Source organism: Cavia porcellus, unplaced genomic scaffold (genome assembly GCF_034190915.1).
Source record: "Cavia porcellus strain 051 isolate PalLab524CR breed Dunkin Hartley unplaced genomic scaffold, mCavPor4.1 scaffold_5, whole genome shotgun sequence".
Classification (NCBI taxonomy): Eukaryota; Metazoa; Chordata; class Mammalia; order Rodentia; family Caviidae; genus Cavia; species Cavia porcellus.
In genome coordinates, this window is record NW_026947488.1 from 68,363,695 (window position 1) to 68,389,391 (window position 25,697).

General features: G+C 36.1%; 1 protein-coding gene across 4 annotated transcripts in view; it reads right to left on the bottom strand.

The window, feature by feature from the left end:
- Slc9a9 (solute carrier family 9 member A9) overlaps window positions 1-25,697 on the bottom strand; it is a 691,893-nt gene that overhangs the window by 208,476 nt on the left and 457,720 nt on the right. For all 4 annotated transcript variants that reach the window (XM_013159812.3, XM_063249139.1, XM_063249140.1 and 1 more), the window contains exons 10-11: window positions 12,457-12,570; window positions 10,848-10,959 (exon numbers count right to left, since the gene is read on the bottom strand). In XM_013159812.3, the coding sequence (XP_013015266.1) occupies window positions 10,848-10,959; window positions 12,457-12,570 (226 nt within the window). The remainder of the gene's footprint in view (window positions 1-10,847; window positions 10,960-12,456; window positions 12,571-25,697) is intronic.

The window sequence follows — 25,697 nt, forward strand, 5'->3', positions numbered from 1 at the left end:
TATTTTCTGTTGATCAATTCAGTTTCTGACACTGATCATCTAAGGCAAGAAGTCTCCCTTTTCCAACCATGGAGCTGTGTTTTGGAAAGGGGTAATCCCAAGAGCTGAGCCTACTTCAAAGCCTGACCTCCTTGTATGTTGCCAAGACAGTAAAGTCTATTTAAAAAATAGTGTGCCAAATGGCAGGACCTAATTTACTGCTTAAAAATGCAAGGGCAAGTAATTTTTATTGTAAATTTCTTTTGGAGCTAAATGAAGAATGATAATGTTTGGGCTTAATAATAGGTGAAAACAACTGTGTAGGGCTGGCCATCATTCTAAGCTAGTTCTCGGATGTGTCGAATTTGTAATAATCACGTAACCTTTTATCAGCACTTGAAACTATGAGAACATAATGGCATTTGCAGCTCATGCAGGTCTGCTCTGCTTGTCTGCTCTGTCACAGCCAGGCTGCACACGGTTATCCATTATCAAGATGACTTTTCCTGTGACTGCTGGACACGTTGGTGAAAACATTTTTGTGGCTCATTTCCTATATAAGTTGGTTAACCATGTCCCATTTAAAGACCTCAGATGACATATTACAGTCACTCTGCTCACAAATATCTACCCCAGGTCACAGTGGTGATGACCTGAGAGAGACTGGGACTTGATGCAGTTCATCTTCCCTAAAGGAAGAATAGTTCTAACCTCGTGCCACATTAGCTGGTTAGTGACCTAGTACTAGTAAGGAAGAGACAGAGGCCTCATTAATTGCACAGGACAGGAAGGAGACGTAGCATGGAAAGTTGAGAGAACACTGGATTCTGGGGAGGCAGGCTGTAAGGAGGTAGGCTGGGCAAGGGATTCTTGTCAGCATGATAGGATCACGTAGACTATCTTTTTTGGGGGGCAAGAATAAGGGAAAGAAAAGGTAAGAAAGGTACAGTTTTTAGAGGTGCTCAGACTCTGATTCTTAGCCCTTGTATATGAATTTAAGGAAATCTTTTTTCTAAGTTGGAGTTAGACTGATCTTGATTCACTTGAATATTTGTAATTAGAAAATAGAGTTCCACGACACAGAGCAAGCAAAGATTTGAAAAAATATTCTGATATCCACATGTCACTTTTGAGGAAATATTATTGTTGCTTATTGTTAGGAACTTCCAAGGAAATTTTAGCAGTCAAATAATGACTAGGTTTTATTTGCTGATCTCCTGCCTTAAAATTATTATCTTCCATTGGTGGATGTAGGCAAGGCTGGTGTTAAAACTGCCTGTGGAGACAATTCCAGAATAGAAGGTTCCCAGGGTAAGATAATGGATAATTCTGAAGTGGCAGTGTGAATAAAATGTAGAATTTTGATTAGGTGGACAATGTGTGTCTCATTCATTCATTCACCTATTATCTGTTAAATATTTGTGAAGAATATTTAGTTTCAAGGAATGTGCTGGGGACTGAGCTCTAGTGATGAGCATTTTGTGCTCACAAAGCTCCCAGCTTAGAGTATGCACGGTTAGACAACACGAAAACCATGGTAGAGTGTGATGTGAACTACAGGTGGAGAGGTACAGAGTGCTATGGAAACAGAAAAGAGGGACAACTCAGACTCAAGGAGTTACAAAGGCTCATAAAAGGGAGGGAGGCCTAAGTTGAGATCTAAAGAATAAAGGAAACTGCTCAATAAGAAGAGAAGGTGGGTATAGATAGAGAAGGTCCTAGGGAGAGGGACAGCTGAGTGAATAAGGGGAAACATTCAGCATGCTAAACGGAGCTGAAACTCAGGAATCAGGTAAACAGAATGCTATGTGGATCAGATGGCAAAAACAAGAACAAGAGACAGGACTGACATCTAGGAGGGTCTCAAGCAAAACAGAATGAGGTGGGAGGAGTGGGTTGAAGAGACAGACTCAGAACAGAAGCCATGAATTGTAATTATGTTCTGGGACGTTCTCTCCAAGCTTTCACATGCACTAGAATTACCTGGGGGACCTTGTTACAATGCAGATTTGAATTCAGTATTTCTAACGAGTTCCCAAGGGATACCAGAGCTGCTGATCTGAGTGCCTTATTTTTGTGCATCCAGGACGAAGAGGGCATGGAAATGTCCTTTTGGCATGATGACTGATAACGATTGTAGGAAGTCTCTTGGCTTACTGGAGCTCCATTAGCTTAAGAGAAGTCAGACACAAATGCCTGTTTCTAGGCTCTGCTGAAACAACCAACTTCTTCAGTCTATACTTTCATGTTCATTATTTCTCATTTCACTTATGCTTTCTTCCTGGCCATCCTGTTGTCAGATAGATAAGGTCATTTTGGGATTAAAGCCTCAAATTGCATTGTGATTATGGCTTGATCAATGACTTATCAGAAAAACACTGGAAAAGATGGTATCCACCCATGGCAGTGGTTCTGAAGCTTTCCTATGATCTGAAGAACATAGTGCTCTACAAAATTTGAATACTAAGTTGAACCTTCTTTTGACATTTGAGAGGGGAAACAATAAATGCTGGTGGATGATTTTTCTTAAAGTTTCTCCTCCATGTCTTTCTCCTAATCCTCGGTGCTGGCAGCTATCTGGAGGTTAATGAATGCTAGTGGACAATGAAATGAACCATGAACATAACAGCAGAACCTGGCAACAGTTGACACTGTTGTTTATATGGCTGTGTAGTTTGTGTGTTACTTTTTATAAAAATTAATGAACTGTGGCTTTATTTTCCTTAGTTTTGTGATAGGACACATCAGGATTTCAATGTCTTCTTCCAAATGCAGCAGAAATGGAGGATTTAAGGAGCAGTGGATTTTTGATGTGTCCTCTGCCCAGGAGATGTGTCCTCTGTCCTTTGATGTACCCCATGCCCAGGAGCTTCTGGAGCTTCCATTGTGGATAGATAAGCAAAGCAGCTCTGCATGGTGGGTCTCTAGTCCACTAAACAGTCCATAGTTCCCAGGTCACAGTGGTTTCAGGAAGGCTGCCAGGGATCAATTAGGCTTGGCATTTCCCCTCCTTCTAGCAACTCCTGGCTCTTACTTAGATTTAAATTAAATAAAAATTACAGCACATGGATTTGAATTAAAACAAGAGGACTGATCTTTGTAATATGCACCATATCAATGGGGAAGCTAATTTGTGCGGAGCACATCTCTTTCTTTAATTTAAATCACAGAGCGCTGCCTCTTTGGTTTCAAGGGAACTGAGACCTGGGGCGGGGCTGCTCACTCATGGCATTAAGTAGGGCTATGCTTGAGAGCAACAGGAACAGTTTCAGGGGGGCTTAGCATTTCTTTTAAGCCCTTTGTGCTGGATGTCACATGATACACCAGAGCAGCTACAGCCTGCTGGCCTTGAATTTAAAGAAGATCTTAAAATGTCTCAGCGCAAGCGTCCCGGATTGGCTCTTAACTCCATCTAAGCCACCAAGAACAGAATTTGCATTGTTAAAAACTCCCTCAAGATGGAGCAGATGGACAGAGGAGACACACTCCTCACCTGGAGGCCCTTTAGTCATGTTCCTGTTTCAAGATTTTGGGTGTACAGATTGCTAGTCTATACACAAAGTAAATCAAGAGGGGTTTATACAAGGCGAGAATTTCAATCTAGGCCCCCACCATCACTGGCTTAGGGGGAAAAGGATGAAATGAGAGGAGAAGATGGCAGTGGTTGTGTGATGTCAATAAACAATGTGAATTTTACTAAAATCAGTGTTGAACTGCTGCAAGCCCTCTTTCAACACTCACTGAAGACTCATCTTGCTATCAGGAGATGAGCAAAAGGGAGTTGTATTCCTTAAACTTTCAGGTTCATCTGGATTTGGTTGCAGGTCTGGTTTAGGTTTGTGGGACATGGTGTTTACATACTTTGTGGTTTTTTAAAAGAAAAATGAGTAGGGGCTGGGGATTTAGCTCAGCAGCATAAGCACTGTCTGGCAAGTGTGAGGTCATGAGTTCGATCCCCAGTACAAAAAAAAAAAAATGAGTATAAAATACATAGCAATGAATGTTCACCCCAACACACCACTAAGGCTTCTCCCAAGATTTTGTACCATCCCAAGGATGGTATAAAAAAGAGAAATGAAATTTATTTATTTATTTTCATTTTTATCGTTACCGGGGATTGAACTCACAACTGCCTGCTTGCAAGGCAGGTGCTTATGCCCTGAGCTAAATCCCCAGCCCTGGGAACTGAAATTTAAGCTGATTAACTTCACAGTGAATTTGTCTCTGTTTATTTAAAGGGCTTATTTCTAGTCAGTGCCAAGAAGCCATTCAAAAGTTTAGGGTGAAGATAATGGAAAAAGATTTATCAAATGGTAGGCATGACTGACGGATAAAAGTTCAAATTCTCCTTTGACTGGCATCTGAACTGTATAAAGTACACATTCTTAGTGGACTAAACTTGGATCAAGTCTATCTTTCTCTAAGGGACTAGGCCTTCATCTTTATGTTAGCACATTCAAACACTTGTGTAAGGGACTGTATCAATAAATAACTGCTGAATGAAGAGCTGGGTGACTGGGAATGAGTAAATGTAAAAAATGAATCCACACTCCCATTTTAGATAAAGTTGCTTTTGCAAAATGATTTAAGCTATGTGAAAAAAGGCCTCATCTAATTTATTTGTGAAGTATGGACAATCAGTACTCCAGGCATGATTAACAGACTCTGTTTTGAAGCAAATATTCTTTAAGGTAACTGGCAGGTATTACTCTCACAAATCCAGATAATTATTATTTGTGTATTGTTTGACTTGTTTTGTTACCTTCTCTGACGTAAGTCATTTTAAATTGATCTTTCAAATTCTTTGTTTCCAAGCAAACATATTTAAGATCTTAGTTCTTGAGTGAGGTAAAGCAATCAGAATTCATGCAGAAAATCAGAGCTGTGTCTGGAGAATTCTCTTCTGAAAGGGAAAATACACTGGAGGTGCGGTAAACTCACCTGATACTTCATACATTTGGATGATAGCTGGTGGATGCAGTGTGGAGCCTCAGCTTGTGGCTGGGAGTGGGCCAATGTGTGTGTGTGTGTGTGTGTGTGTGTGTGTGTGTGTGTGTTAACTTAATGGGAGCAAGTTTGCATGTGAGACATTAGGTATGCTAGGCTTTGCTTGGTTTAGGAAAGATATGGTTTGAATTTAGCTTTTCTTCTCATGACTTTGAGGGTAAATCTGAGGTAGTATCATGTAGATGAGATTCTAAATTCGTAATTAAAAGCCTAGATTCAATTCACAATTTCATTTCTAATTGATTGCAAAACTGTGAGCAAAATATCTAATCTCTCTTCTTCTTTTAATCTCCACAAAGAGATCAATGATAGGATTCTGGGAAGATGGCAGATAGGAAACACCAGGAATCTCTCTTCCCATTGGATGACAGTTTACTGACAGAATCCAATAGATTATGGAGTCTGTGGAAGGTTTTCAACATCGGAGGGGAAGGATTGGATGGTAAAGTGTGATTAATTTTGATCAATTCCAGCTTTTAGTATAGTGGCAGCTTTACATCACAGGGGCAGGCAGCTAATATGTGTTCCTGCCGTGAGTTGATAACTTCTTGTGAGAGTCAGCAAAACAAAAAGATCCTGTCCTCCAATTACCAGAGATCCATGCTTATCACAGTTTTCTAAGTCTGATCACAGAGATACAAAGAGGTCATTGACCATTGTTGTTGTACCTTCTCCCATTATTACAAACTCTTGGCCTTCTGATTAAAGCGATTCTAGAACACTTCAAGATCCAGTGTCCTTCTTATTCTTTCTGACCTTGATTTCCCTCCTTTCTTTGCCAGACTTTAAAGAGTAGGAGATTAAAAATGAGTACATATAAATGGAAAATTAAAAAGTGACTATGTAAGCTGAGGGAACCATATAACAGAATGAAGGAAAATCTCCATGTGATTATCTCAACTGATACAGAAAAAGTACCTAACAAAATTTAATGCCTTTCCCCAAAACACAACAAGCTAGGAATAGAAGAAGAACTATCTCAATTTAGTAACATCCAGTTATTAAAAAAAAAAAAACCTAAAACAAATAAATTCAATGGTGAAAAGCTGAAGATCTTTCCTCTAAGATCAGGACATCAGGAATGAATTAAGGATGTCCACTCTCAACACTGGTGTTCAACATAGTATTGTAAGTTCTAGCTAGAGCAATTAGAATACAAGAGAGAGAAAAAAAGAAATAAAAAGAAAAGGCATTCAAATAGAAAAGTAAGAAGTAAAACAATCTCTTTATATATATATATATAAATCCCAATAGATTCAAGAAAAATATACAAAAAAACCTTAAAACTATTAAAATAAACTCAGTAGGCAACAAGATATAAATATAATACACAAAAGTCAGTGGTAATTCAATATATTAATAATGAATTATCTGAAGAGGAAATTATAAAAATAAGTCCATTTACAATGGCATAGAAACTTAGGAATTAACTTAATGAGGTTGAGAGGAGACTTGTATGATGAAAACTACAAAATGTTACTGCCAGAAATTAAAGAAGACATAAATAGAAATTCTTCTCATATTCATGGGTTGTAAGATTTATTGCTATTAGGATATCAGTAATACCTAATGGAAATCCTCATCAAAATGCCAATATTTATTGGCTATTTTGCAGAAATAAGAAATTCATATGAAGTCTCAATGGACTCCCAAACAATCAAAACAATCTTGTAAAAGAAAAGTAAAGATTGGGGCTGGGGATTTAACTCAGTGGCACAAGTGCCTGACTGGCAAGCATGAGGTTGTGAATTCAATACCCAGTGCAAAAAAAAAAAAAAAAAAAAAAAAAAGAAAAAGAAAAACAAAGATGGAGAAATCAGGCTTCCAGATTTCAAAACCTACTACAAAGATATAATCAAAACAATGTAGTAATGACATGAATACAGACACATAGTCACTTAGAATACAATAGAAATAAATTCTCACTTGGATGGTCAAATCATTTTGGACAAAGTTGTCAAAACCCGTGATAAGCAGAAGACATTCTTTTCAACAAGTGATGCTGGGAAAATCAGATATCCCTATGAAAAAGAATGAAGTTGGATCCTTACCTTATACCAGTTACAAAACTTTACTAAAAATGGATCAAATATGTAATATTCTTTGAATGAAACATAGGACAAAAGCTTTACAACATTGAATTTGGCAGTGGTTTCTTGTATGTAACATCAAAGGTGCACACAACAAAGGAAAACAGAGAAATTAGATCACATGGAAATTTAAAAATTTTGTGTATCAAAAGATAAACAGGAATAAGTGCAACAATAAAATGGGACAGAATATTTGCAAATAATGTATCTGATAAGAACTGGATATCTAGCAAACAGAAATTTCAAAACTTAATCACAAATGACAAAAGAATTGATTTAAAAATTGGCAAAAGACTTGAGTAGACATTTCTTCATAAAATACATGCAAATGGCTATCAATGAAAGCAAGTCAGCATTACTAACGATCGAGGAGATACAGATCGAAGCAATGATGAGATAATGCCTCACATCCAGAAGAATGGCTACTATCAAAAAAAGAAAACAGTAAGTTTTGGTGAGTATGTGGAGCTCCTTTTTGGTTTGTTTTTTGAGACAGGATGTTGCTATGTAGTCCAGGATGGCCTTGAACTTGCAATGATTGTCCTGCCTCAGCCTGAGTGAGGATTATGGTGTGCCTCACTATGTCCAGTGAAAGACTGGAACGCTTTTGCACAATTGATGGGGATGTAAACTGGTATAGCAACTGTGGAACACAGGGGGCATTTCCTCAAAACGGTACAGTTACCACATGATCCAGCAGTTGTTTCTGTTGTCAGCAAAGCTTCAAAGTCATACTCGTGTATTAATATTCACAGCAGAATTATAGTATCTAAAATATGGAAGCTCAGTGTCCGTCAAGAGAGGAATGAATAAGCAGGATGTGTTACACACATATAAAGGAATATATTATCCACACTTAGAAAACAGAAATTTTGTACTATTGCATTATTACAACATGGATACACTTTGAGGACATTATGATAGGCCCGTCACAAAATGACAAATACTGCATGATCTCACTTAGATGTGGCATCTAAAGCAACAAAAATCACAGACAAAAAGTATAGAGTGATGTTTACCAGGGGCTATCAGGAGAGGGAATGGAGTTACTGTTAACAAATTTAGAGTTTCAGTTTTAGCTATATAAAAAAAGAGGAGTGTGGTGACAAGGGCAGTGATAATCACACAATTTTCTGAATATATTTAATAGTATTGAAGTGTACACTTAAAATCATGTGGTAAAATTTATGTTATATGTATTTGTGCATGTTAACTACAATAAAAGAGTTGGAGAAAGACAGAAAGATGGGGGAGAAAGAGAGAGAGAGAGACAGAGAGAGAGAGAGAGAGAGAGAGAGAGAGAGAGAGAGAGAGAGCAAGCCTTTTTTAACTTTGCCCTGACTTTCGAGTTATTACATAACTATGTAACATTGCAGTGTCATTTGAAAGCTAAGACACCTGTTTAGTAGAATATCTTTCTGCATTCCAAATAGTGCTATTAATATTATTAACCTTTAATAGAATGACTATTAAAATACAGTGAAGAAACCTAATTTTTGTTGTTTAGAGTTATTTCAATATGAGAGTGTATAAAACAAAAATGTGGACACATTAAAAAAAAAATCTCACTTTGCCTCATGGTGTCTGTGATGTTTGCATTTAAGCTTTAAAGTGCTAACATTTACTCAGTGCCTGACAGATGACACAGATGCTTTATGGAGAAGGTGATAGGTGGCATTCTCTGCACAGCACAGTTGCATGTAGGTAGCTGTTCTGAAAATGTGGCACACTGAACTTTTTAATGAAGAAAACTAACTGTCACTCCCATGGACTAGAGTGATAATTTCTGCCCCATCAATATGATGGAAACAATGTTTCCCTTTTCCAGAGTGATCATGCTTTAAAACAGAGAGTAAATATTTTAGTTTTTGTGAACTGCAGAGTCTCTATTGAAACTGTTCATCTCTTCTCTTGCAGAATAAAAAAAAATCCATAATCAATACATAAACAAAAGGATGTCGCTGAGTTCCTTTGCTAATGAGAGGGGAATGTACCAGATTTGGTTTGCTAACCCTGTACTTTAGAATATCATGAAACCGTCATCAAATTATGGTCCTTGTCACACCTCTTGGCTATGCTTGTATACAATATATTATACTCTATCAGTTTTTATTGCAGTGTGAATCCTAAAGCTAAGCAAAAATTAGATGGTGTCAACCTTGGAGAAGCCATCAAGCCAGCTGGTTATTTGGGCTGATACTTAACATCCCAATATGATCACCTAAAACCTTACATTATTTTCAAAACATTTTTGTCAAAAAAACATTTAAAATATAATATCTATGTTTTGAAAATGGGCTGCTATTCCCCAGAGCAAAGTTACTGATATTTTGATGGAAAGAAGGATGCATAAATGTTTTTTGACTCCTTGAAATGTTTTCTGACTCCTTGAAATATTTTTAAAAATGCAATCTAATCCCAGCTTTCACTTGATCAAATTTATCTTTTGCTTTCTTATAACAAAAGTTAACTCACTGCCAGTGTTCATTGTTGTCTAAGCTGGAGATCATTCAGCAGCCCAAAATCTCACTGTCTCTTTCACCCTCGCATGCCTGGGAATGCCAGGAAGTCCCCTCAGAGGCCTACAGGAGGAAGATTTTACTTTTGGATCTCCATGTGTCTCTGTGTGATAAAATGACTCCTTCTCTACATGGGGGCTGCCCCTGTTTAATGTGTGGACCAGGCTGGAATAGAACGGTAGGTGACACAAGTCTTTTGTGTCTAGTACTACTTCTAAAGTTGTAGATTTTTAGGTACCAGGTTGGGTTTGATGTGGAGTGTCACCAATATGGGTTCAGGAAACCTCATTCTTGGCCAAGTGACTTAATTCATTTGAGATTTTAAACTTCAGTTTCCCCATCTATAAAAAGTGTTAATGTGTTTCATAGCATTGATAAATAGTGAACAGCAAATAGAAAATATCAATAAGTGTTAGTCGCCTTTACCTTTTCTATGTGTTCCTATGTGTTCCATTCTCTATTTGTTTGCACTGTTCTGATAGATTTTTTTCTCTTTTCCTTCCATGCATCCTCCAACAGACTGCCTCTGATTGTATTGTAGGTATATACACATAAAGGCACAGGGTTTCTGCAGCAAGGCTCTACACAGTGAAAGACTACTGGGAAGAAAATTGATGAATAGAAAATCCTTCCAGTCTCCAGAGTTGTTCAGCAGTCAGCAAATTCATTTGGCTTATTTTCCTTTGAAAGGGGCTCCAGATGTGGTTTCAACAATTAGAACACAGGTTACTTGTCAGTTCCATCAAACAGTACCTAGGACTGCTCTTGAGTGCCTGCTGAGTGCTTAGTTAACCTTTTTCCCAACTAGCTACACTTATATCCAGTTTGCTTTTGTGATAAGCACAAAAAGTTTCTGGAGTCTTGTATAGGGAAGGAGCAGATATACTAAGAACAACAAAGATGACACCATTTACACACAATTTACCTTGAGCATGCAATTTAAAATAAAATGATAATTCAAATTCTCCAATATACCAATTGATCCAACATCAGCCAGGAAAAAGTCCAGTGCACATTTTAGGTATATTTTTGAATAGATACTGTACCTTGAGGCCATATTGACCAAGTTCCCACCTATTTCACATTGCAATTGAAAGAGAAATACTGCTGTTGCTCATTACTAAGGGGATATAAACTTGTTGGTGGGTACAGTGAAGCAAAGAAAGCTTATGTTTCCCTGGATGGTTTGAGTGTCTAAGTTCTGTAGGAATGTGAGAGAAAAGCAGTACTAACACATCTATAGTCGACGTACCTGAAAACATCATCATGTGCTGAAAGTTCCAGGGGATCCTCTGTTTGCGTCCCAGATTCAGGAGGAAGGAGAGCGGGTATATGTTGCAGGCTCTGGCAACAAAAATCGCTAGCTGCAGGTTAGCACAGGGACACATTGAGGAAAACAAGACTGCAATGAAGGTTTGACTGTGAGCATAAATAGTATGTCCTCAACAAAGATAAACATGTCAATTCGTATATATATCCACCCTGCTCCCAAAATTCATCCATCAGTCAATCCTTTGCAGAAATAATAGAGAAACGCTGCGTTTCCTTGAATATATACTTGTTTTAAAATCGTTAGCCAAATCATTTCAATCACTGCGAATCTTCTCATCCCATTTATGCTGCAAACGCTTGCCTCTCAGCCTAGTTTTGTGGTAAAATGGGAGGCAGTGACTGTTGTGATGCAAGGCAATATCTTCTCCAGCGGCACTTTGGAAAGGATAAATGTACTTCCGCTCCCAATTTCTGTCTTACCTTTATCAGGTAATATGCCTGTCTCTAGCAAGCCTCACTTACTTTTTCTTTTAGTGGATTTAATTTAGAGAGGAATTGCCTGTATAAAAATATAGTGCAATTGCAGCTTTAAGACGCATTTTACTAAAATCAGTGTTTTATAGGTAAAATCTATAAAAACAGTGGTGCTATTCACCTCTTTTCTTTTCATTGTTGTTGTTGTCCTCAATACATGGTTGTCTGTTTTAGTTTGTGCTCAGTAGGATGAAAATTTTGGGGGCGAGGAAGCTTTTTTCTAAGATCTAGATTTTAGGTATAATCGAAAGTTCAGCTGGATGCTTAGTGCAACGAGACTGGTGGGCACATGTGAGAGCTTAGCTGAGCAGGGCCGGAGACAGGGACCAGCTCTCCTGGCTGTTACAAGTATCTGCATGTGGCCCAAGGAGGGAGAAGGGCAGCAGCTGTTGGATATCCTTAACTTTCCTCATGGCTCCGTATTCCTTTGGACAGATATCTCTTCCACTGGGAATGTCTGCTGACAGCTCTACAGCTAGGAAAATCGTCTGCATTAAAAGTGAGTTCTAGGTTTTATCTGTCCTCCTAGGAAAGAAAACGTGCTATCTTACTGAAATATATTTTCAAGTGCACAATGCTTCTAATGTTGGAAGTTATGCCTATTGTGCTAAGATTCTTACTTTCTCCTAATTTCAAAGTCCTCCTTAGGAAAAACTTTTACTGTCTTAAATAAAAACATTTCCAAACTTTATAATCCTGCTTGCCTTCTGATATACCCTAATTCAAATTAGATATATTTTCTTATAAGAAGCGCCTTGCCATAATTTTTATGTAAGCAAATTATAAATTTTAGCTAACTATATTTTGAATACTTGAAAAATTTTGTATCCCTTTAGCTTTTTCTTTTTATTTCCCTCAGTATTTTCCAATCTTCTTATCCTGAGCCACACATTTTTAATAAACGCCCCAGGTTTTTAGGATGTGTTTCTCTCTAAACTGGAAATTTCGTATCTGCCTTGACTTTGAGCTTTGCAGCGAACCTGAGGGCAAAACTTTAAAAGCCAGTAGTTGGTTCTTTTCTCTAATCACACCATGTTATGTATTTCAAAGGATACAAAGGCTCCAAGGATAAAAAGAACATTAAAAATGTGGTTCTGGAAGGTGAACAGCGCCAGGCCCATGTAACAGAAGATGACGTTCTCAGCCAAAAAGTTCATAAATTCAAACAACTGAAAGCAAAACAGAAACCAAAAACCATTAATTGCAACTCAGATTTGAGTCATTTAGTTTCTTATGACTATGCTTGATAATAGGATGGTTGTCTTTCATCTCGGAGACCACCCCTTTGGTACTGAGCTCAGCTTCTCAGGGGACCTGGGTCCTACCCATTCTGCCAGATCATCTGACTCACCTGGCTCTCAAACCCGTGACACATGTCATAGTCATGTCACTTTAAAGCTTCCAGAGACACCCTCAAGGAGTAATAACCAGCATGATCCTTTTGTAGAACGATTCCTAATAAACTGGCAAAATGTTTCCTGTTAAAGAAACTGAAGCTAAGCAATGTGCTTGAGGTATACTGTAATTCACAACGCAAATATTATTTAGCCTTTTCTGTACATAGCTTGAGTAGATACACTTGAGTTCTCATGTCTCAGAGAACTAATTTTTTTTTTTTAAAGCTGAAGCTAAATTACTCTGTGCAGGCAGGCAGAAGAGACAAGAAGAAAACTTGGAAACTAGGAATACAGATGAACATCGATTATGTAGTATTTAAACATTAAAATGATCAGTTTATTTCAAAACCCAGACAATCAGACTTATTAAATTGACTGATGAGCATATATCCATTAAATATCTACAATTTCTAACTGGTAAAAAGAAAGTGATTGATCTCAGAGATCAGTTTATTCAGGAAAAGCACAATAGATACGTCAAATTCAGTCAGAAGAATAGAGTAATAACATGCTATGCTGAGAGGTTCTTCCAAGAGTTATTCTTAGACCATTAACTAAACAACTTAAATTGAACATGAAAAACATTTTCTAACTTCCATATTAAAAATAAAGGGGAAATGTGTCTGGAGGCCACAGTAAAGGCAGATTTGGAAGAGACTTTATGTTCCAGACTTTTCATTTAGAAGTTTCTAAAACTTCATTCCCAGACCTGCATAAATCATTGTTAGGTAAATGTCTCTGGAGGCATTCTCTTGACTTTTTAAGGACTTACTATTTTTTCGTGTAATGTATTTACAGCCCCACAAATAATGCCTAATACCTGTTCACTGACAGTTGACAGAAAGAAAAGTAGAATCTTGTCAGAAAAATTATTTAAAAGCAGTAATAGAGAGAAAAGATTAAAAAAGACACAGCTCCTTGGGTACAAGATGGTCTTTCTGCAATGGCAGACATCATCAATTATCCTGAGCACTCTTTCCACATTTTAGGCCAGCTTACAAAAACAAACACTGTCACTCAAATAGCTGCAGAAAACTGGAAAACTTGAGACTCAGAAATAGGATAGGGAAGATTTTTTTTAAACTTGTTATATTTTTACTTTTCCAGAGGCAAGATTTGTACATCATCTTATTTTACTCAGGTTGCTGTAACAACATATCATAGAGTGGCTCAAACAATAGAAATTCATATCTAATATTTCTGGAATATAGAAAGTTCAAGATCAAGATGCCAGCTGATACAATGCTGGGGAAAGCCTTCAGTTTGCAAATGGCCACCAACTTCTTATATCTTCACATACAGGAGAGAGAGATCTTCTTCTTTGATCTCTTCTATAAGGACGTCAGTTTAATTCATGAAGATTCCACCATCATGACCTAACCACTTCCTGAAAGCTTCAGTGTTGAACAGCATTACCTGAGGATCAGCCTAGGAATTCTAGGGAAACAGAAACTTTCAGCCTTCAGCAACTATCTAGTTTTTAACATTAAAAAAAATCAAAGTTAAATTTATAGGGCTTTTCCTGAGCTGTTTCCAAGTATATTTTACTTCAGAAAGAATGTTTTGGTAGCTAGAATCTGTTTAGCCTCTCTTAGTAACCTTACCTCAGTTTTTTTGGAGGGTCTACCTTGTTCTATATACCATTGGTGGCTCAGACATGGAGCATGTAATTTAAAACTAAATCACTCAGGGCCGGGAATTTAGCCCAGTGGACCATGCACCTGCCTGGCAAGCGCAAGGTTGTGAGTTCGATTCCCGGTACCAAAAAACAAATAAACTAACTAAACTAAATCACTCAAATCAGTGCATTTCTCTAGGCAATGTGTTTGGTCTGGAAAAGGATGTGACACATTTGGAGTTAAAGAAATTCAGTGAGGCCTCTGTGAAGAATACTAGGACAAAGATTTCCACATTCTTACTGGATGAGAAATTGAAGGATGCTGAGCAGGGAGCTGTTGGGAGCCATCTTGTGATCACAGGGGAAATGGTTGTCTTCAGAGAGAAGCTGGATATTTGTACTAAGATTTAAGTTCCTGTATTCAATCTTTCCAAAACCAAAAATCTACCCTTGGAGTTTTGAATTAAATAGACCAAGAAATCATTTGACTGGAGGTGGGATTACATCATTTAAAACTATACACTCTTTGGGGCTGGGGATTTAGCAAGCACCTGCCTTGCAAGCAGGCGGTCGTGAGTTCGATTCCCGGTACTGATAAAAATGAAAAAGACAAAAAAAAACTATACACTCTTTCACATACTTGTACTAGTTAACAAAACAGACAAACAAAAAACCCCATGTAAATTCCCTTCTTTTCTTAGTCTATTAAAGATAGTCACTTTTAAAAAACAAGAATATTGTTGGTTTTTATCAAATACTTTTTCATCTATTAGTATGATCATATAGTATTTTTATTCTTTTAATGTAGTTACATTAATTTTAAATATTAAGACAGTCTTGCATGCCTGAAATATTTAAGTATACCAAAACATGTTCCAACTCTTTCCTAAAATTGCTAGAAGAATTTTCTTTATAGGAAAATTTTTAAATTATAGATTATAGTAATTTTAATAGATACAAATATGATTAGTCAGATTATTTTTTTGTCAATTTTAGTAAGCTGTTTTTTCAAGGAACTTGTCATTTTTCTGCATGTTCATGTTTATTAGTGTACATTTGTCCTACATTTTAATGTCAGTAGTTATGTCTTTCACCTAATCATTAGGCATAATTTGTCTTTTCTTTTTTATTCCTCATAAATCTTACTGGAAGCTTACCAATTTATAGTGCTTTGAAGGAGCACCTTCATTTTTGTTGATTGTTCTGGTATTTTGCCCTTATCCCATTTCATTCATTGCTCCTATCTTTATTTTTTTCTTGCCTACAAAACATTTCAGTTTAGTTTGTTTTAATTTAGTAGCTTGGCCTTTCAAGTTCTGGCTGTCGCGGCTGCTTGTCAATTCTGCAAACATCTCACTTTCTGTAGAGTACTCAGCTTTTCTGTTGCTTTCTGAAGGAGAGTTGTCCTGACATCTGCAATTCTGTATAACTAGCTCTTCTTGCATATAGATTTTTCCAGGTTAAAAAAAAACAAAAAACAGTTTTTGTTTGCCTCCCACTCACTGCCAATTTTCTGGTATTTTATACCACAACAGAACTGTGTATCAATTTGGAGAGTTTTGACAGTTTTATAATATAATTGGGTAAAAAGATAGATTGTTTGAAAAGATTGCAGTACAAGTTGGCTAATTTAGAGGAAAAATAATGAAACTGAGAAACTGAAGATGGATTCTTCACTTACTCCTTATGCCCAAATAAATTCCAAAACAATCAACAATTTAAACATACCCATGATATTCAAGAAGTTATCAGGAATTTTGTATATAATCAAGATTGCATAAGCATTGCTTTATACAGTATTAGCAATAACTTGGAAACAAACATCTATGATACAAGCCAGGCATGGTGGCACATGTCTGTAATTTCAGTTCTCAGGAGGCTCAGGTAGGAGGATTGTTGTGAGTTTGAGACCAGCCTGAGCTGCAAAGTGAGTTCAAGGCCAGCTTGAACTGCATAGCAAGACCCTGTCTCAAACAAACAAACAAACAAAAAAAAAAAAAAAAAAAAGAAAAATCTGTAATATGAGATGGTTAAATAATGTTATATTTATATAATGGTATATCCAAGATCCATTGCCAACTAAATATCAGTTGAGTAAAATAAGAATATGCTTGTGGCATGAATATATTCATATATCCTTATATATTATAATTTTCACTTCACTTTATAGACATGTATCAGTTTTTAAAAACATGACGCCATGTTAATTTCAGTTTCAAAAACTAGATTAGAAAATTGGAACATATATCTTAAAGTAGGGTACAAAACCTTTCCAAATGTTTGTTTCCTTAATCCTAGCTTTAATAATCACTCTTACTCTTCCAATTTTGTAAAAGTTAGCAGTCATTCTTACCTATTTTTAGTGTCTTGATTAGTTTGTTTTCTTCTTGTTGTCAAGTGAAGAAAAAAATAACAAAATGGAAAAGAAAGATATGTATCTTTTCACAAAACACCTTTTTCAGGGATCTCTGTTCATATACCTATACATGTATAAGCTTGAATAAATCTGACCATATTTTTTATGCAGATAACTTTAATTAACTTCATAATATTTCATAAGCCATTTTCCATGCAAATGAGTTTGAATCTACTACATGAATTTTAGTGGCAGTACAGTAACCTTTTGTATCTTTCTATTTATTAAATTTTATTTCACCAATCTGTCATTAGACACCTGATTGGCTTCAGATTTTTCTGCATACAAATAATGCTACACTGAGGATCTGAGCAAGGCACCTCCAGCCGAGTGATTATTTCTTAGGTAAAATTCCTGACTTGGACTTCTCTGTCAAAGGATCCATACTAATTTTTCTTGTTAAGCATTCCACCCGTCTGCCCTTCAGAAAGAATAAACTAATTTGCATTTCTACTCATGCTCATTCCCTATTCTCATGCAATTGCCAACATTAATTTTTATCAGTTTTTAAAAACCTTTGACAATCTGATGGATTCACCTGTTTTAAATCGTAGATGATTGTTAGCATTTTAGAAAAAGTTCTTTTAATAATGATGCAGCTGACTGGTTGGCACTCCTTTGTCTACTTATGAAACCATATTCCTCTGAATGGAGAGGCTTTTTAACAATTTGCTTTTGGGGTCATCCAATGAAAATCTGTGAGTGAATTCAATTCTGTATCACATTAAAAGAAACACCCACTCTGCTAAAACATTTCCAAAGAAGAATCCACGCTACGGTGTGCCAGCAGACACAGCCAAGTTAACCACTAGACTTCATCACCTGAATCTAGATCCAGATGGTCAATCACTAAGGGAATGAATTTATTGGTTAGTTTTGAAGCAAATAAAAGAGGAAATTCTCTACCTTAAAACTAATAATGTTAAAAATCATAACAAATCCCAAACTCAACTCATAATTCAAACTAAATAACTTTGAATTTGTTTCCTCCCTATTTGAGCCAGTGAAAAATAGACTCAACTTTTTATTTATCAGCATAATAAACAGTATTTTTTTTTCTGCTAATTCACAGTTTGTGAGATTTTGGAGAGGACCCAAGTCCTCTACTAAAAGTAATCTCTGCTGAGCAAAGCTTTCTTCATCAGGAAAAACAAGTTAATGCAAACAAAACTAGGGAAAAAGTAAAACTGCATAAGAGGACAGACTGTTTAAAAACTGAAAGTCCACGGTAATCGTACATATGCCAGTGAAGCAACTTAGTTTGGTCCTGCTTTCTGGAAACTGACTGGATTCCATGCTCTTCAGTCTGTTATTTACTGTACTAGGGGTTTAAAAACTCATGTTTACTTTACAAAATGTTTATTACTAATCCTGATTGACTTTTCTTCTATTTGTGCAGAAGAATGAAACTATCACATTATTATGGCTCACGTAGAGAAATTTAAGAGCAGCTTAGTATAACTTGGCTAACCTGAATTAATAAATTCACACGAATTCCTCAACATAGCTCATGTTGTACTGAGCACAGTTTAACACAATCTCTGACTTTCATCTACTTGTCCAAGGAAGACACTGAAATTAATTTTCACCAGATATGGTGGCCCACACTTATAATCCCAGTACTTTGGGAAACTGAGGCAGGAAGATATTAAATTCAAGCCTAGCCAAGGCAACAGAGCAAGACCTGGGCTCAGAATAAAAAATGAAAAAGGGCTTGGGATGAAATTTGCCTTTATTCCCAAGTGGGAACAGACAACATTATAGCTTTTTATATACTATTGAGTGTATCTATATTATTTTAATATACTTGGAGTATAAACACTTTGTGTTCTTGCATTAGGGAATTCTCAAATTTTACAGTAAATTCTACTGAAAACATTATTTTTATTTCTGAAATTTTAATATCTGTATATTTCTAAATACTCAGGAAATTTGTTCCAGGTGAACCCAATCATTGTTAAGGGCTGCAGAGTTGGCATAAGAGATACTCATTGTAATGGAGATCTTTGCCAACAGGATGTTCTGAAGGCTTGTCAAAGTCGTGGTTCTCAGAGCAGACTCAGATCTTACAAATCTGAGGATTCATAGTTTCATACAGTAAAGTGCAGTCTTTGGATCTAGGACATTTTAATAGTATCAATAATACTACTTATAAAATAATAATAATGCTAATGGTTCTCTTGAGGCTTTTTAGGACCTCCATTGTGCTAGGAAATGTGTTAAGGACTTTAATTAAAAACTTCTTTTAAACAATCTGTGCTATAAAGGCAACAAAACTCATGCAATGGTAATGCTATTTCCATTTTACAGTTAGGGGAAACTACAATCAACAGCACTAATGGTTTTGCTCAAGTGAAACACAGAGGTGGCACACACCTGTAATCTGAAGATTCAGGAAGATGAGACGGGAAGATCTTGAGTTTCATGCCACCCTGGGGAATTTAGTGGGTGCAAGGCCACTCAAAAATTCAAAAAATCAAAACAAATCAAAACAAAATAAAACAAAGCCACACAATACTGGGAAAAACTGAGCTGTTCTAAATTTCCTACATGATTCACATCACATTTTCTAAGATTCAGGTTCAGGAAGAAGATGTTTGTTGATGGAAATAGAGGTGAATACCTATAATATTTTAGGATTTGAGAAACATATTCTTGTTGATCACTGGAACAATTGAGGTGGGACCATCTATACATTTTCAACCAAAGAAAAATTTCACTTAAAATTTACCCAAAAAGATAAATTTCTTTTCTCAATTAGTAAAAACTGAGAAGAGATGGCTAGAATAGGAAATAATTGTCACTCACCCACCCAAGCCCATCTGCCATCCTCCTCAACTCTGCAAATCCCAAAAAGTAAAAACAGCTCTGGTAATTTGCCAGCTATTGGTAATTTCAAGACAAATTTTCTTCTAAGCAACCTCCTTTCTGCCCCATTTCTCCCTCAGAGACATTCTGGACTGTGACTTTTCACTGTCCCTTATACCCCCAGGTGGGCCCCGAATCCAAGACCAAAGTTTTGTATTAGGACTCTCTCACTTCTGCAGTAGAGAGAGTATAGCACTATGTGCTTCTTTGTAATGTATTTCTCAGTGGTTGAGAAATTTTGGATTCCCTGTGGCCTCCTGCCTGCTACTCAGTCCTCTCTCATCCTTTGCATATCATTGTCTTTTTAAAACCTAATTTTACTTTTTATAATGATGAGGATTCCAAAGGCACCGCCAAAAAAACACAACAAAACACTTTTAGGAAGATGAATAGGCATCATTAAGTAAGTAAAGTTAATATAGGAAATAAATGTAGTTACAGCTGCAAGGAATTGAGCTTCATTAAACTGAATAAATACTGAACAAATACTGTAACCAAGTTTTCATGAAACCCCCAGGCTTATAACTTAAGGGAAAGGCTATTCTCTCTGAATTTACAAAATTACTTTAGCCAGTAAACACTGATAATAGTGTTATTTCTGCAGGTTTTTCCACTTTTGACTCCCTCCACCCAACTGCAGTTGAAGTAAAAGCACAGGCTGTATATGGTTGCACTTATGTGCATATGCCATTAAATTAAGAATAACTTCTTACATCTATAATTTCATAAAGTGCTTATTAGCATAATATTGATCAGAAATAAAGGTCTTAAAGGCCTTGGACCCGCTTTGATGAATGTAAACATACATATAGATGTGTATGAACACACACTTTAAGATCACAGAATTTCAAGGGTAGAGTCATCTGATGGGTAGTCCAGCTACCTATCCAATTCTCGATTACTCCAACACTTCGATCAAGGGGCTGCCCAGCTGTAATTGAACACTGCCAAAGGCATTAACCTCGCTATTGCCCAAGGAAGCAAATTACATTTTTGGACTTATATAACTGTTACAAAATCCTTCCTTATGTTGGGTTGAAATTTAACCCTCTGTCACTTTCAGCTATTTCTTGTACTACTATGTCTTTGGTTCATATAAAATAAGCCACATAGGGTATCATTCTATTTCACACAGCTTGGCTCTGGCAAGCAGAGAGGAGATTTCTGTCAGAATAGTTTTGAGAGTAGGCAATTTTACAGTTTAGGCAGCAACTGTCACTTTTCATTCAACAGTCTTATTAGTCTCAAGAGTAAACATTTTGCTGGGAGCTTATGGTTGGAATGTGGGGCCTGGAGTCTAGAATATCTATAAAACCTGGGGGTGGGGCTATGATAATGAAAATTACCCTGCAATAAGTGCTTTACAGAAGGATCTTTTTTCATAAATCTAATAGGTCTGGCCTTTAGAAAAAAAGTAAAAGGTAGACTAATATAGTGTCTTATGGTTCTGTCAATAAATACAAGCTAAGGAATACTATCTAGTTGAAACAGTGTATTTTTTGTGAAGAAATTAAAGTTGTGCTTTAAAAAATTCCCATAATGAATAAGCCAAGAGAAACTCTGATAAAAATATTAGGCACTGGCATGAAAATTTAACACAATATTCAATTTTTTGCAAGTTAATAATTTTTTTTTTACTTTTTCATTTAAGGAGACTCTTAAGTCTCCTCTATTATTCATATTATTTTTTTTAGAATATCTTTTTAGAGGCAGTAAACTTGAGAAAGAGGCTCCCAGTAAACTTGAGAAAGAGGCTCAGAGATACCCCAGTTATGCTTTTTTCCTTCATGTACAAAGCCGCGCCATATTAATGTCCCCCATCAGAGTGGTATGTTTGTTGTAACTGATAAATTGAGATATTGTTATTGCCTAGAGTCCATAGTTTACATAGTTTACTCTAAATCATAGTTTATGTCTTTTTATCTTTGTAGTTAGCCCATAGTACACTCTTGAATAAGACTATGAAGAATATGCGTGGTTTGTTTGATCTGCTCTAAAAATATACCATAAACTGAGTGGCTTAAACTGCAAATATTTATCCTAGAAAGGGTGGCTACAGATCCAGTGTCTGATGAGGCCATATGGCCTGGTTTGCAAATGGCTGACTTTTCACTATATCTTCATGTCATGGAAAGCAGAGAGAGAGAGAGAGAGAAAGAGAGAGAGAGAGAGACAGAGAGAGAGAAATCAAGTTTTCCTGTGTCTTTTCTCCAGCCTGAGAAAAGCTCTACTAATTAACTCCTTATCTAATTAGCTCCTAATACTAGACTCCAAGTCAATCATATTAAGGATCAGAATTTCAAAATTCACATGGAGGTTGGGGGAACTGGACACAAATATGTCTGTCTCTAACAATATATATAAATAAAAAGGAAAGCTCTTGTAAGTCATCTGAGTGACAATCACCTACCATGTGGCTAGGCTGTACCATTTCATCCACTGTGAAAACCACATAATCTGTCTACTGAAGGATTTACCAATGGCAACTAACAGAATACTGAGCCTAGATAACACCAGCTGTGTTTGATCTCTACATACAAGCCCATTTCTTTGGTTAAAATTTTGTAGACTAGAATATCTCCAGTTGAGAATGTTATTCAATGTCGTTTCACAACTGGTGATTTCACAATGAAATGTATTGAATTGTCAGGACAAACACAAGGACATCAAAGCACTGTTAACTGTTTTAGAATTATAAGTTAACCTTAGGTCTGAAATAACACTTAATTGTATAACCAGCTTGAAGATTTCAAAAGCTTATTGCTTTACACTGTCATTCTTAATAAACACTTATTTATGTTAGTGTACTTCTCATATACAAGTTCCTTTGATGAGCTTTATAAAATGTGATAAATTTGTATATTCACTGAGGATACAATAGAAATCAGACATTCTCATTCTTGTTTATCATCTTTCTCCTAGCTTCATTTTTTAGGAAAACAATATGGAGATCAGTTAAACTGACTTACTTTTTAACTTGACCAACTTCTGTGTTAAAATTTCCTTTTGTTTTGAGGTGATCTTTTGGAAAATATAAGGAGGTAAATATTTCACAATACATATGTAACAAAGCACATATTTTTTCTTGTCTTTCAATATGGATTTTAATCTAATAAACTTATATAGCACTGAACTTAGTAATCAGTCCTTAATGTTCATTTTCAAGTGGTTATGGATTTAATGATTTGACTGACAAAGGAAATAAGCCTTAACAAAAGGTTAAAAATCATTTTCATTATGGAGAAGATTTTGAGTTTGATATTTGAACCTTGGCAAAAAAGATTATGGAAAGGTATTCTATAGAAGACTTGAAGTTTAGAGGAGAACATTGATTTTCTTGAGCCTGAAAAAAATTGGAGAGTGTGAAAGACTCTTCATAAATCAGAGAAATCAATGAAAATGAGAGATAAAAATATGACATTACAATAATGCCATTCAATTGGAGAATAACTATTAAATGATTTTTATGAAGGCATGGATATCAATAAATCAATAGCTGATGAAAATTAAGTTTGCTTGATTTGTTCCTTTGTAATAGAAAGATAAAATACAGTGAATGTGCTTATACTAAACTCCAGAAAAATTCTTATCTTGTACTGATTAACTTTGTTGAGCTTTCTTTTTCAGCAAGATTTATAAGGCTCCTCTCCATAAAGCCTCTTAGTTGCACACTCTTGACAATATAGGCAAAATGTCAGAAATTATGAATTATTACAGTACAAGAATGCATTTCTCTTTGTTTCCAAGGCAAGTGGTTATACTTTCACAGGAAAGCCTTGCATGTATAAATGAATTCTGTACAAGAGCTTTAGCCTTGACTTATTTTGATGGCTTGGTGGCCAATTGTATTTTTGTTCTAAACTGTTTAAACACTTCAAAGTTATCCCACAGAGGTCTGTCAGAAAGTTCTCTTGGCTATATGTATGCTTATATTGATCTTCAAAAACTAGGTCGTATGTTAAAAAAATCATCTACATATACAGAGGAAAAGTCTTTGCTGTAGTTATGCTTTTAAGGAGTCCCTTCTCTCTCCATTCCTTATGTAAAATATGCTATTGGCTAATTCCTTCTGCTCACTCCTGATGGCTTGCAGGTTACTCCTCAGTGTTCCCAAGTAACTTCTGCTCCCACCACGTGAAAGTTAATGCTTAGCAAGAGTTGATTATGCTCTTTTTAAAAATCCGTCTGCTTTACATTTGTATTTGTAATAGTGTGATTAGCTATGTAGATTTATTAAATATGAATATCCAAGACAGCTGATGTTTTTCAAAGATCTAAATGTAGGAAGATTCTTAATTTATACTGCTTTGCCAGTGTCTAACACTTGGCTCAGAACTAAAGAGACAGAAGTAGAAAATGGAAGCTCTGGTGAGTTCTTGGGAGTACTTAGTATGAGAAAGACAACCTAGAGATCTAATATTCAAAAGGAAAACTTTCAAAGAGAAAACACTACCTTTTCTATATCTTGGATCTAAAATGATCCCCAAGGGCCGATGTGTTTGATCCTCGGCCTGGGTGTTACTGGGAAGTGGCAGTACCCTTGAGAAATGGGGCCCAGTGGAAGATGTTAAATCACCAGGGATGTGCCTAACAGAGGACATGGGGACCTGGCTCCTCCTCTGTGTGCCTGTGTCCCAGTCACCAGGAGGTGACTAGGCCTTCTCTACTGTGTCCTCTTGTCACGAGGTACTTATGCAGGAACAGATGCAAAGCAGCAGTCTAGTGACCATAGATCAAAACTATCAGCCCAAATAAATCTTCCCTTCTTATAAATTGTCTGATGTATTATGCCACAGAAATGGAAGGAAAGACTTGGCCAAAACAGTATTTTATCAATATATTGGCCAATAGTCACTTATATATTGTAAGTAAAAATTAAATGCCTGAGTTATTTGTACTACTTTAAAAATGATTTCTTGATTTGTATTCTCATTACCCCATTTCTTGTTTATACACAAAAAAGTGTAGCTTGCTGCCAATGTTCATTTAATTTTACATAAATACACTCTTTGAGGCTGAAGCAAAGCCGACTGGTTTTCAGTGTAAAAATAAAATATAAAAACTGTTCTTGGAATTGTTTCTAAACAGAACTGTCTCAAATTCTAATGTAATAGATGTAGATATGATGATCAACATTTAATAATTTTTTTCATATGGTAAATTTGAAAGCAAAGGACACAAAGCAGAACATTACATTCTATAGAAAATACCATTTCTCTTGGATCTTCTTGCTATCCTTGGATGAGCAGCAAACTTTGCATGACCATTTGGATTCAGCTTTCCTCTCATTACACATAAGAATGCTATGTTTTGTAGAATTTGACATTTTCAGTAATCAAGAGTTACTGATTTTGTAAATGGAAATACCATTATTAAAAACAGAATCCTATAAATAGAATGATTTCTTTTGTTTCCAAAGACAATCAATATATTAGAGCTATGTAAAAATAATAATAAAAGCAAGATATTTCATACAAAGTTTGAGGATAAGGTTAAGACTGTGATCTGCCAGTGATCTTGGGGTAAATTCTACAGAGTATATGTGGTTCACAGGTGTTCTTGAGCATTGGGAAATAGGATAAACTGGCTCCAGTCTTGAGGTGGATGAAAGTACTTAGACTGTGTCTGTTTTTTCTCTATTCCAGTTTTTTTTTAAATAAAATCAGTGTTTCCATTTTTTTACACATTTCCTTATACCTGCTTCATATTACTAATATGCTCTTTTACCTAAGTGTACCAATTATGCCTATTTTAAATTCTTGATCTGTCTGTTCCAGTAATTTTGCTTCAGGTAGTCTTCCCAAGTTTGCGTAGGGAGGCAGGAATCACCAGCTGATGCTAGTTCACTGGTTTTTGCATTCTTTTTTGAAGTTACAGCTATTGATTGACAGTGTTAAGTGGTATAGGGGTACTATTCTACAGGGAGATGTGCTCACTTTGAGTCAAGTTATAGTCTCTATCATAGAGACACAAAAGTCTCTATCAGAAGTTCTGAAA